We start from the raw sequence: 13,680 nt of genomic DNA on the forward strand, positions 1-13,680 counted from the left end.
TATTATATTATTATTATTATTTCTAGGGTATTGTTTTCACTAGGTTTGTTTGTCTGTGTCTGTCTGTTAACAACTTTATGCGGACACAATAATAATAATAATAATAATAATAATAATAATATAATAATATTAATAATATAATAATAATAATAATAATAATAATAATAATATGGAAGGAAAAAACGATTTTTACCCTCCTATTTTTTTATTACATTTTTGGGCCCTACAGCCTAGGCCTTGGCCCAGTTTGGCCCCAAATTTAATCGGGTGATCAGGTCATAGCTTGTCATACCTGTAATTTTTTTTCAAAATCGCAGCAGTAGTGTCCGCGTAAAGTTGTTAACAGACAGACAGACGCAGACAAACAAACCTAATGAAAACAATACCCTAGAAATAATAATAATAATAATAATAATAATAATATAATAATAATAATTATTATTATTATTATTATTATTATTTCTAGGGTATTGTTTTCATTAGGTTTGTTTGTCTGTGTCTGTCTGTCTGTTAACAACTTTACGCGGACACTACTGCTGCGATTTTGAAAAAAATTACAGGTATGACAAGCTATGACCTTCTGATCACCCGATTAAATTTGGGGTCAAACTGGGCCAAGGCCTAGGCTGTAGGGCCCAAAAATGTAATAAAAAAATAGGAGGGTAAAAATCGTTTTTTCCTTCCATCCTTTCCTTTTCCTTCTGTCTACGGGTGACTCTACCCTGAGTGACATGGCAAATGGTTTCCCGTACACCAGGAAACCATTTACTACGCTGGGTGGTAACCATATAACCAAACTATAATAGCACTCTGTAGAGCGCATACCTCCGCCAAGGCCTAACATCAGTTCCTTTCAATTCAGTCAAGTCTAATCCAATATCAAACTCATAACCCTATAAGTTGTAACATCATAATTTTAAACTACCCATACCTCCTAATCATAATTTTTTATCTCACTGTAACAGCCAACACAACAGTGCATATCATTTCATAATGTGCATTATGGAAGAATAATAGGTGATAGAAACTGTACACGTTCGTAGATACCAACATCCTAAATATGCCTGATTTTTCTTTTCTTTTTAAATCATGGTCCATGCAATATTCACTGAAAAGTTTACGAAAATGTCGAAAAAGTCCTATCTCGCAGTGTTAAAGAAAGTGAAAAAATATTCCTGGATCCGCACCTTTATCCGGATCTGCACCAAAAATTAATGGAGTCTATTCTGGGCCAAGGCCCATTCTTCTACCAAGTTTCGTGGAAATCCGTCCAGTAGTTTTTGTGTAATCTTGCTCACAAACCAACCAACATACAAGAAAACAAAAACGGACATGGGTGAAAACATAACCTCCTTGGCGGGGGTAATTATGGTGCCTGGTGGTTTACTGGGTAATTCATGCGCTCCAATCGGATTATGCCAGTGCAGCTTTATTATCCAAGGGGTGGTTCGGGTTTATTGCTCACGTAATGCTATTCAGGCATGAGTGAGGCCGGTCACTCTCATCAATGTTAGGACCAACTTGCCTAATCCCGGGCTCCTACGCTCCTCTCATGAGGAAACACAGGATTAGATGATGATGATGATGAGGAGGAGGAGGAGGAGCATTATACTGTTATTATTATTACTATTACTATTATTATTATTGTTATTATTATTATTATTATTGTTATTATCATTATTACTATTATCTCCGCCAAGGAGGTTATGTTTCCACTCCTGTCCGTTTGTTTGTTGGTTGGTTGGTTGATTTGTGAGCATGATTACACAATTATACTGGACTGATTTCCACGAAACTTGGTAGAAGAATCGGCCTTGGCCTAGAATAGACTCCATTAAATTTTGGTGCAGATCCGTATAAAGGTGCGGATCCTTATTTATTTATTTTTTCTCACTTTCTTTAACATTGCGAGATGATGAAGGCTCTGCCAGCCACGAACTTTTAAAGACTTTGTCGTACTTTGACCACTTTCCCATCGTCACAACACTACAACACGTGATGCGACTCTAGGGGCAGACAAACGGCAACTGAATTTAAACCTAAGTACCGTCCAGTCCGTCCTAACGGTAGGAGTCAGCAGGGTAGAGAATAACCGTCTAACGCGTTCATTTCCGCAGTAAAAGTTTAATTTTACTATTATTATTATTATTATTACTACTACTATTCATACAAGCTGAGAGCATTGTATGAAGGTAGCCCAAATGAAAATACGGTAGCCCAAACGTAATTAAAAGTAGCCCAGAAAGTAGCAGGTAGCAGAATTGAAAATTTAGTAGCAGTCATAAAAAGTAGCCCAATCTGTGATTTGTAGCCCAATCTGGCAACTCTGCCTACGGGTGACTTTACACTCCCTCTTCTGTCTTTCTTTCCTTCATTCTTTCCTCTTCCTTCTGCCTGTGGGTGACCCAACACTGAGTGACAAGCCAAATGGTTTCCTGTACACCAGGAAACCATTTACTACGCTGGGTATTAATCACATAACCAAATTTTGGCGCCAGGTGCTTTAGTGGGTAATTACGGCGCCCCAGTCGGATTGAGCCGGTGAAGGTTTATATCCAAGGGATGGTTGGGGTTTATTGCTCAAGTAATGCCACTCAGGGATGTGTGAGGCTGGTCACTGTCACCTTAAATGTCAAGACCAATTTGCTCAGCCCAGGGCTCCTTCGCTCCTCATGGGGCAACGTAGGACTGGATGATGAATGAATGAATGAATTATTATTATTATTATTATTATTATATTATTATTATTATAATCATTATCATTTTAATTATTGTTGGTATTATTATCACCATTCTTCTTCTTCTTCTTCTTATTATTATTATTATAATTGTAACTATAATTATTATTATTATTATTATTGTTATTATTATTATTATTATTGTTGTTGTTATTATTATTATTATTATTGTTGTTGTTGTTGTTGTTGCGATTTGATTACTATTAGCAACCGTAGTCTCATCATCAATGCCAGCACCAAGCCAAAAATCCAAGTGGAAACGTTCAGGGTTGGCAATAAAGTGGGTAACCCGGTTTGACACACCCGGGTTTTTTCAGTAAAACCCACTTGAAAAAAAAAAAAACTATTTTACCCACTTTACTGGTTTTTTTCGACCACAACCAGCGGTGCGAGGCATATTTCTGTTCTGTGAAATAAACAAGATATTTTACACTCATATTTTTCATTCTTACTAATACCTTGGTCACAATTTTCTACAAAATGAGTGTAAACATGACACCTGTGCTGAAGATTGGGTTAAAAAATCCTAATACAGTAGTATATAGCTTGAATTTAAGGTAAATTTCCTTGGTTTTCATCTGGTGAATACAAACTTTACGGCCAGCACTACCTGTCTCTGATGTTGAAAGTTTTAAAATTAAGAGTAAAACTGTTTTTGATAGATATGGTTTTTAGTTATATTAAGGAGTGGGGTAAATTTGTTATATAACAGTAATCATTACTGGAGTTAACTTATACTGTGTTGTCGCATATCATTACCAAATATCAATAATTCTGTAGAAATATATTATAAACGTTGCTTTGTTTAAAATAGATGTTTTTTATAGGCTTAAATATCTGGTTACCAAAAGCTATTATTACTGTTAAGATTATGTGTGAAATCACTTATGCAACAGAATTTTCAATAATAATTATTTACAAGATTAAGAAATGCAAGTATGTAATTACCAAAGAAAGGAGAGTAGCAAGGCAAGTGACTCCTTCTCCTACTGTGTAGTGTGGAATGATCTTTGCCAGCTCATGAGTTGTGCAGTGCTCTCAAGCCTCTCATGTTGAAGCATGTTTTGCTGTGCAGCAAGCAGCCCAAGGATAACAACCAAACAGGTCAAAACATAGTTGTGTTCATTTCCCTCATTCAAATAACTGTGTAAAAAATATGATTTTATTGGGTTATTCATAATTATGAATAGCGGAAACATTATTTTACTTAAATTTAAGGTAAACTTTGAAAAGCCCACTTTTGCCCGGGTTTTGGGGGGTATTTTGTGAAAAAAAAAAAAAAAAAACGAAAAAAAACAGGTGGGTTGGGCTTAAAAAAAAAAAAAGAAGAAGAAGAAGTGTTTTTTTTTGCCAACCCTGAAACGTCAGAAGAGGAAAAAGATCCTGGTTGGGTGAAAAAAAAAATAATCAGTTAAGAATACCAGGAACTTACTGTTAGACCTCAAAAACTCCTTCTCTAACATGGAAAAGGATATGTTGCACAGGCGATGCTGGTTGTCGTGTCGCCCAGGTACAGCAGACGAGAAAAAGTATATTGGGGAACCATTGCACTCCAACCTCCTAACATGGTCCTGGAGGGTGCCGGGGAGGCTGTAGAGTGAGGTCAGGTCAGGACATTCACCCCATTTCCGCGCTGCAATATAAGGGGTCATATGCTCATTAGTATAGGTTAGCTTAGCTTTGCTTAGTTTATTGTAGCTTACGTAAGTTTAACTGGTTATGTTAAATTAGGCTGAAGGCTCTCTAAGGAGCTGGGAAGACTCTTGGGTTTGGTCAAGTCTGGACAATCACCCCTTCTCTCTCCCACCGCAGAATGAATCTTATGCTTATCATTGTAGAAGCTCCTACCTCCTCTTTACTACTGTTTGAGAAGTATGCTGTGCAACCATTGTGCTCCAGGACTGAGACTGACAGAATGACAAACTTCTCTAGTAACATAAATTTGTTTTTTAGGAAGGATAAGAATAACGTTTTTCTTCACATGGCTCATGTTCGTTCTGCAAAAATAATTCTGAGTTACGACTGGGTGTTAATGGTAAGTTTGCATGTGTATCTGGGCCCAGGGTGACAACATGGAAGGCACTGTAAAGGTTAACTGCGGTCAGGCCAGGACATCCATTCCATTTCCACCCTGCAATGAAAGCAGTGCTCGTCAGTGTAGGTTAGAAATGTTGCGATAGGTTAGGTTTAGCTGATGATATGGCTCTGCATGGCAGTGGGAAGACTGAATATCCGGGTCAGGTCAGGGCACCACTTCCTCCTCTGCGTTGCGACAGTATGGGTCGCATGCTCCTATGCTGCACCTCGACCATTCTGGATTCCATTCAAAGAATCCTACAGCATTCTCACCCCCATTTTCAAACCAACTTTTGCATTAAAGTCTACCATCACAAACTAAATGCAAGCTAAAAGTTGGAGAAAGAATTGGAATATGTTGTGCATTATTAATATCTAGAACAGACAGATCGGAGTTCTAGTTCATTAAAACAAAATTGGACAAAGACCAGGAATACGATGGAGAGCTGTTGGTAAACAACGGAACTTCGTTAAAGACAGGGTATTGCGCTTGACAGAAGATATTGGTTAATATAATCAGTGTCTCCTTCCTGCTCCTACTTATGGATAGGAAATCTGGAGCCCCATAAAATTTGTGGAGAGTGAATGTACTAATTTTCAGAAAGGAACTGAGAAGATTAGGTTAGATGTCTTGTAGAATAAAAGAGCTTCCTCGATAGAGAAACTGACGAATGTTGGATATAATGTAGGAAATGTAACCACCACAGTATCAAATGAACTAATGGATGTGAGTAGGCGATGTCCTTCTTGGAACAAATAACACATGGACAATCAGGATAACAGAGTGGCAACCAACAGATGGAGTAAAAGGACTGAGAACATAAAGAACAAAATGGAGAAATGAGATTCACAGATCTGCTGTGTTTGGATGGAATAGGCAAACAGCCAATAGGTCAGTGTCACGAATCAGTTCGCGACATTTCCCATTTGTGAGAAGCCATGAACTATCAGTGGAAAACTTACTGTGTATCGCTCAGCTAACCGTTTCTCCCTCCATTTCGGAGTATACTTTTCAAAACATTCGTCACCGTTTTCAAAGGTGACCGATTAGTGCACGTCACTAAGTGCTGTACTGAGCGATACTATTGTTTTTTATTGTTCGCCCCTGCTCATTCGACCGTTAAAAAAATGCGGCCGAGTGCTCCGCTTTTGTTCCCACGACTTAGTCAGTCTTGTGTTTGTTGTGACGGAGGAAGGTCCTGTGCCAGCAGTGTGAGAGGTCAGCTAGTACCCAAACTCCACTTCACAGTTAATCCAGTCCTCCCACCCCTCGGGTGATACATAGCATTCATCGACCGGTATTTCCTTTTTGTAATCCTAGTTTAAGAGTTTAATTAAGGTGTTTTTCCTAGGCGTAAGTATTTAGCTCGTGTGTGAGTGAGTGAGTGAGTGCGTCTCATTGATTTGATTTGAAATGTAATGTTAAATTTATTTTTTGTAATCAATAAATTTAACAGTTCCTTTCTTGAGCTTAATGTAAAGTAAAATCTTGTTTCATTTAATCCAAATTAAGCTTATTTTCCATATAGCTCCTAGCTTGCATAAACGTTTGCTTTCATAACTGGTACTTAGACCAGTCTTGTTGTATTAACTTAAAATCCGTTGTGCCAGGAGTTAATGCATCAGCAAGAACCTGATGTTATTATTATTAGTATTAGTTATTTATTGTCAGGGGTGATGTAACTTTCTCCAGAGGCTAACAGTACAGTAATTCAGCAATTGTGAGTAATTAGTCTCTGCTGTGTACTGTTGAGAAAGTTTATAAATTCTCGTTCTTGAGAATCTTAGCAAGTCAGCGTAAAGTAATCGTTGCTTGATGTAGCAAGACAATCATTGTCTCTGCTCTTCAATATTATTGAATATTATTATCAAATTAAATAATATTTAACCATTTATATCAAAATTACCCTGATATTATAAAAAATCCGTGACAATTGGCGACCTCATTCCAGGATATTAACTCCTAGCTCTAAAGCTATTCAGGAGATAGTGCTCACTCATTCATATTTAGGTATTTATAATTAAAGTTTATAGGCACAAGTTTACTGGTGGTTACCGTTGATTTAGCAAGTGAATATTTGCTTTATTAATCAATAGAGTACTTAACTCGTTTATTCTTGGTAACGCCAGACGATTTCATTCGCTTCTGGGAAGTCGCCGTACCCATTGTGTTAATTGTTGAGTCTTCCCAGTCATTTGCATTTTCGCTTTATTCTTATCCAGTTAACTAGATAAGACTGGTCACCACTAGCTTGTGTCTGTACTCTTTACTTGTATTTATTAGCATTCGTTTGCGAAGCAGCAATCAGTACTGAGTCGCTAGTTATTTAGATTGAGTTAGCGACATGGCTACCACCATATTTTTACAGGAAGCCAAAGATATGGGTCTTACAGACCCAACTGAAATTAAAGAATACATACTCTCACGGCATAATCAGGAGCAGCAGCGCGAGAATGATGCCCGTGAAGAGCGTAAGATTCAGCGCGAATACGAGCGAGAACAGCGCGAACAACGTGAAAGAGAGCATGCATATGAACAAGAGCAGCGTGAGAAAGAGCGCGAATACGAGCAAGAACAGCGCGAATACGAGCGTGAACAACGAGACAAAGAACGAGAACATGAAATTGAAGTGCTGAAGCTCAAGCGAGATTCCTTGGGTTCAGACACATCTGGTGCAGTTGGTTCAAGCTCCACGAGCGCTCTCCCTGCACATGTTATGGCGACCCCACACATCAAGCTTCCCCCATACAAAGATGGCGAGCGAATCGAGCCATACATAGCTCGATTTGAAGACATGGCTCAGCTTTACCAGCTCGATGATGCAGCTAAGCGGCTTCAGTTTCTTAGCCTGTTTGAGGGCCCTGCCCTCGATATTCTCCACAGAATTCGTGGAGACAATCTCACGTATGAAGTGATGAAAGCTGCACTCATTAAGGCGTATGGTCTCACAGTAGACGACGCCAAAGCTCAGTTCATGCGATCTCGTTTCCAAGACAAGGAGACAGCTGTTCAGTTCCTCGACCGTCTCACTGCTTACCTAGGTGAGTGGATGGAGAAAGATGAAACTCCTTCCACGCGTGAGGGGATAATTGACCTTATGCTGCGTACACAGCTAGAGAGGTCATGGCCTGCTGAGCTCATAGCACAGCTTAAGATCTGCCAGGTGAAAGATGCCAGCCAAATGGTAGAGAAGGCTGATGCATTCTTTACTGCATACGGGTATCAAGCTCGTAAGCAAAACACCTGGAGCAGAAAAGATACTGCCAAGTCTGGGAAACCGTCTCAGATTGAACCCCAGCAACAAGGCCATTCTCAGAATATTGGCCAAGGTCCAAAACCGCAGTGGAAGGACCAGGGGCAAAACACTCAGAAACCTGAGTGGAAGAGGTACAACAAGTACCCTAGCCAGCAGCAGTATCAGCCACGCAACCGACCATCAGGACAAACTTTTTCACCACCAGTTCAAAAGAGGCAGGAAGCGAATGCAGCCTTCATTCCTCAGCAGCAGCATGGTGGTCACGTCCCTACCAGTGTGGGTACTACCCCACAGTTCACTAGTCCCACAGTGACAGTGAACCCCCCTCCACAGATGGCCAATGTTCCATCTCCACAGGGAGTGAGTACGACTCCTCAAGTTCATAACCCTCAAGGCACAATGTTTGCCGCATCAATTCAGCAGCCTCATGAGTGGCTAGCTGCTTCCTCCACAGGCCCTCCCACAGGTGACAGTACCTTCCTTGTTCAGCCAGGGTTTGTGGGAGGCATTCCTGTGAAGGTCCTGAGAGACAATGGTTCCTCAGGTTGCTCTGTTAAGCAGAGTTTAGTTCGGCCTGAGCAGTATACAGGTCGACAGATCCATGCAAAGCTTATTGATGGATCAGTGAGATTGTTCCCTGAGGCATGTATCCAGGTGGCATCTCCATTTTATACTGGTACGACACTTGCAGTAGTCATGCCAGAGCCTCTATTTGACTTTATAGTAGGCAATATTAATGGAGTCAAGGATAGTTGCTCTGATGACGCTACTCAGACTTCGGCTGCTGCGGTAACACGAGCCATGGCTGAGGCTCCAGACTGTGTCACCCCAGTGATCATTGAATCGCCGCAAGATCTGATGTGTAGTCAACTTGTTGTACAAGAACAACATTCTGACCCGACACTTGCTGCCGTGCGGAACAAACAAAAGGGTAGAGTGATAAAGTATTCACGGGGAGGTCGAGCCAAGTTCCTTCGCAAACAAGGACGGCTCTACCGTGAGTCACGAACACCCGAGGGCGAGGTTCGACTGCAGTTTGTCGTTCCCGCCAAGTACCGCCTAGCAGTGTTACAATGGGGTCATTGTTCAGCCTTAGGAGGTCGCATGGGCAAAAGGAAGACCCAGGGCCGTATCCGAGCTGACTTTTTCTGGCCAGGGATGGGACGAGACATAGATAGTTTTGTCCGTTCCTGCAGTGTATGTCAAAGTAACACCACTAATCAGGGACATGTCCTTCCTTTGCCATTTCTAACCACACCTGTAATCTCTGAGTCAGTTGAGAGACAGGGTAGTGGTAATGTGGGTGTAGACCTGATGTCTCACCTACTAACTGCTTACTAACTAGCAACTGTTGTATGTTGGGTTCCGTAAATAGGCGGCCTCAGAGATTTGAGTAATCCAAGGACCAGCCTGGTTCCCAGTTAAAAGTGTAGACCAGACGTCTCACTCGTTGGCCCTACAGGACACAGTATATCCAGGGCTTGTACATACATGTATACCATAAGTTAAGGGGGAAGTTTGAGAACCTTGCAGAGACAGTCCGAGGCTGTGTATGAATTACCTTGCGGAATGTCTCGAGCTGTGGGCCTCTCTGAGGATTCCCGGAGAATGCACATTACCCACATGAGTGTTCACACCCACGGTGTGTTTTAAAACGTGACCTGCCCGAGATTGCGTAGCGATTTTCAGCTTCCTGTATTACTCGTAAGTGTAGAGTTAGGTTAACCAGTAAACCGCCTGTTCTAAGCAATTTGTGAATTCAAGAACTGGCACGTTTCCTGGTTAATAATGTTAGGTTAACTAGTAAACTGCCCGTTCTAAGAGATTTGAGTAATTCAAGAATTGGCACATTTCCTAGTTAATAAGCGTTAACCAGTAAGCTATAAGGGTTCAAAGCAATTTGTGAATTCAAGAATTACGTTTCCTGGTTAATAATGACATAAGTACTGATTGCTAGGCAGAGAGAGAGAGAGAGAGAGAGAGAGAGAGAGACAGAAATAACAGTTTTGATGCTCCACCTTAATTCCTTTCGCAGGTGTAGCTGGTGGGTGCAGCATTGCCGTGCAGATCAGCTGGCCGTTCCTGTTGCATGCTGCCGCCCCTTCTCTTCTGCCTCGTCATCATTATTTTACTATAAATTTGTATTACTGTGTCATTTTACACGTAGGTACAGTTACACTACAACTGTCACACCTACACTGTGTATTACATACACTACACTACATAACAATTAGTTGTTAATGTAAATGTAGCGAACTTTCGCTCAGTTTGACCTGAGTACAGGATTTTCACAGTCGTCACGGAGTTTTTCCCTCAAGCTTGTTTCTATTAACGTAAATACGAGGTTTTTTTCGCTCACTGGCGACTGCGGCTTTCTCCTGTAGCAGGATAGCACACACACCACAGTGTGAATCTTGTGCGAATGACTTAGGATGTGTACATATATATATATATCCACAAATTTTTTCCCATAAGGAAAAAATTTAACTTTGTAAGGGCGTAATGTCACGAATCAGTTCGCGACATTTCCCTTTTGTGAGAAGCCACGAACTATCAGTGGAAAACTCACTGTGTATCGCTCAGCTAACCGTTTCTCCCTCCATTTCGGAGTATACTTTTCAAAACATTCGTCACCGTTTTCAAAGGTGACCGATTAGTGCACGTCACTAAGTGCTGTACTGAGCGATACTATTGTTTTTTATTGTTCGCCCCTGCTCATTCGACCGTTAAAAAAATGCGGCCGAGTGCTCCGCTTTTGTTCCCATGACTTAGTCAGTCTTGTGTTTGTTGTGACGGAGGAAGGTCCTGTGCCAGCAGTGTGAGAGGTCAGCTAGTACCCAAACTCCACTTCACAGTTAATCCAGTCCTCCCACCCCTCGGGTGATACATAGCATTCATCGACCGGTATTTCCTTTTTGTAATCCTAGTTTAAGAGTTTAATTAAGGTGTTTTTCCTAGGCGTAAGTATTTAGCTTGTGTGTGAGTGAGTGAGTGCGTCTCATTGATTTGATTTGAAATGTAATGTTAAATTTATTTTTTGTAATCAATAAATTTAACAGTTCCTTTCTTGAGCTTAATGTAAAGTAAAATCTTGTTTCATTTAATCCAAATTAAGCTTATTTTCCATATAGCTCCTAGCTTGCATAAACGTTTGCTTTCATAACTGGTACTTAGACCAGTCTTGTTGTATTAACTTAAAATCCGTTGTGCCAGGAGTTAATGCATCAGCAAGAACCTGATGTTATTATTATTAGTATTAGTTATTTTTTGTCAGGGGTGATGTAACTTTCTCCAGAGGCTAACAGTACAGTAATTCAGCAATTGTGAGTAATTAGTCTCTGCTGTGTACTGTTGAGAAAGTTTATAAATTCTCGTTCTTGAGAATCTTAGCAAGTCAGCGTAAAGTAATCGTTGCTTGATGTAGCAAGACAATCATTGTCTCTGCTCTTCAATATTATTGAATATTATTATCAAATTAAATAATATTTAACCATTTATATCAAAATTACCCTGATATTATAAAAAATCCGTGACAGTCAGAGTGAAAGAGAAATGAGAGATGCCTTCGTCCTGCAGTGGACTGGATGTCTCAGGTGGCAAAATATGAAGATGACAGTACACCTATTAGAAAAGAAAATATTAGGCTACGCAGTTAGAAAATCTTACTTTCCTCTTCATGGGAAGCAAAAGTATGGCTAGTACTGACCTGCAATTTGAGGTGCCAGGTCGACCGAGATGTGGGTGCCCCTATCAGTGGTGATATACAAGTTGATGGCAGCCAGGCCCTTCTTGTAATCCACCTTCCTGATGCCTGTCACACTCCCAATGCGGTTTATACAAGCAATCAGCCTGTAGGTTGTAATTAGTCCTGAGTCAAGCGTTCATAATCATCTCTTCACCCTAAAACAAGTTCATAATAATATGGTGAAGTAGCAAGGGAGGATCCTCATCTCTACAGTGCACAAAAAACATGGAAATCTGAAAGACCCTAAGTTCGCGTCTGCCTGTCTACGTATCTGTCTTCCTCTTCTCTACATTGCACAAAAAACATGGTCACCTCAGTGAACCTAAGTTCATGTCTGTCAGTCTGCCTATATGTCTGTTTTCCTGGAATACAACTTTGTGTGGAGCATCACAGGAAAATTATAAGAAATATAAATAAACTCCAAAAGCAAACCTTAAGAGCCTTATGGGTGTGCCTTAAGCCCTATCACCCCCCCCAAAAAAAAAAAAAAAAAAGCCAGCACAGTTTGCTTCTGCTAAAAAAAAAAAAAAAAAAAAAAAAAAAAAAAAAAAAAAGGCTATCCCTTGCAGGCAAATGTTAGGGCACATCATTGCACATAACTACTGATCCATGGACTCAGGAGCTGTGGAAAGTGTCATAGCATAGCCGGGCAACTGTTACTCAGATTTCTTTAAAGGCGATTTTTGCAATGTTATGTCAAATCTCAATATGCAGCTGACACTGTTTTAAACCTCACTTCAACTAATTTTAATTACTCACTGTATAAACTAACTTATCTAAATATTACCAAATATATCTGTGTAGTCTGACGCTCCCCCAATGCTTCTTCAGAACCCAGTATATTTGACTCCATATCCTCACAGTTGAGTAACCTTAACCTTGCCATTAGCATCGAAATTACCGTTTTGGGTGATTTTAACGTACATAATGTTGAATGGTTGTTGCATTCTGCCAGAACTGATGATGCTAGTCTAGAGTGTGAGCTGTTTGCAGAGTCATTTAATCTCACATAGTTGGTAAAGGAACCAACTAGAATACCAGATAATCTTGACCATAATGCCCATCTCTTGCATCTGTTCCTGACAAATAATCCAGATCAATACAGGATAGAACTACTGTCACCACTTGGATCCTCTGACCACAGTCTCATCAAAACCTCATTAGTTTGCCCCCCCAAAACCTCCCCATTCTGAACCTGTCAGGGTGACCCGATGGCACTTTGACAAGGCAAACTGGGATAGATTTAGAAATTATCTTGCTGACATTCCATGGCAGCCTTTCTTCTCTACTGATGTCAATTCTACCCAGTTCCACATTAATGACTTAATACTAGCTGGTAAGGATTTATTCACACCAAGTCTACAGTTCACTAAAAGATCGAACTCTCCAAAATGGTTTGATGGCAACTGTGCCAGAGCAACAGCCTAAAAGTCATTAGCATATAACTCTTACTTAAAAACATCTGAATCACTGTCAATTAAAAATTGCTAGAAACCATGCAAAAGTTGTAATAAAACTCACTAAATGAAACTTCCTTCAATATCAAGCATCAAATCTACTTAACAACCCTAATGACAGTACAATATTCTGGTCAACTCTCAATTCTTTCAATAATAACTTTAACAATTCATCATCCATTCCCCCACTAAACTCTTCAGATGGCAACATTACAAATGACCCACTTGGGAAAGCGAATATCTTTCCCAGTACATTTGCCGGATTTTCTACCATAAAGGAAGTCAGCCAGAACGTCCCAGTACTAGAACTTGACTCTCCCGAAACTGTTCCACTTAAAATACAGACAAGATACGTAAAATCCATCCTACACAATTTACCTACCAACAAAGCTCCAGGCCCAGATGGA

The 13,680-nt window shown here is 40.2% G+C and overlaps 1 protein-coding gene across 2 annotated transcripts in view; it reads right to left on the bottom strand.

Moving 5' to 3' along the window:
- The window catches only part of LOC145418815 (uncharacterized), a 49,709-nt gene that overhangs the window by 19,438 nt on the left and 16,591 nt on the right, over positions 1–13,680 (bottom strand). For both annotated transcript variants that reach the window (XM_080287147.1, XM_080287148.1), the window contains 2 exons: positions 11,778–11,920; positions 4,171–4,371 (listed from right to left, as the gene is read on the bottom strand). In XM_080287147.1, the coding sequence (XP_080143273.1) occupies positions 4,171–4,371; positions 11,778–11,920 (344 nt within the window). The remainder of the gene's footprint in view (positions 1–4,170; positions 4,372–11,777; positions 11,921–13,680) is intronic.

Source organism: Coenobita brevimanus, chromosome 116 (assembly GCF_032717465.1).
Source record: "Coenobita brevimanus isolate Jiangsu-jjx chromosome 116, ASM3271746v2, whole genome shotgun sequence".
In the NCBI taxonomy this organism is placed as follows: Eukaryota; Metazoa; Arthropoda; class Malacostraca; order Decapoda; family Coenobitidae; genus Coenobita; species Coenobita brevimanus.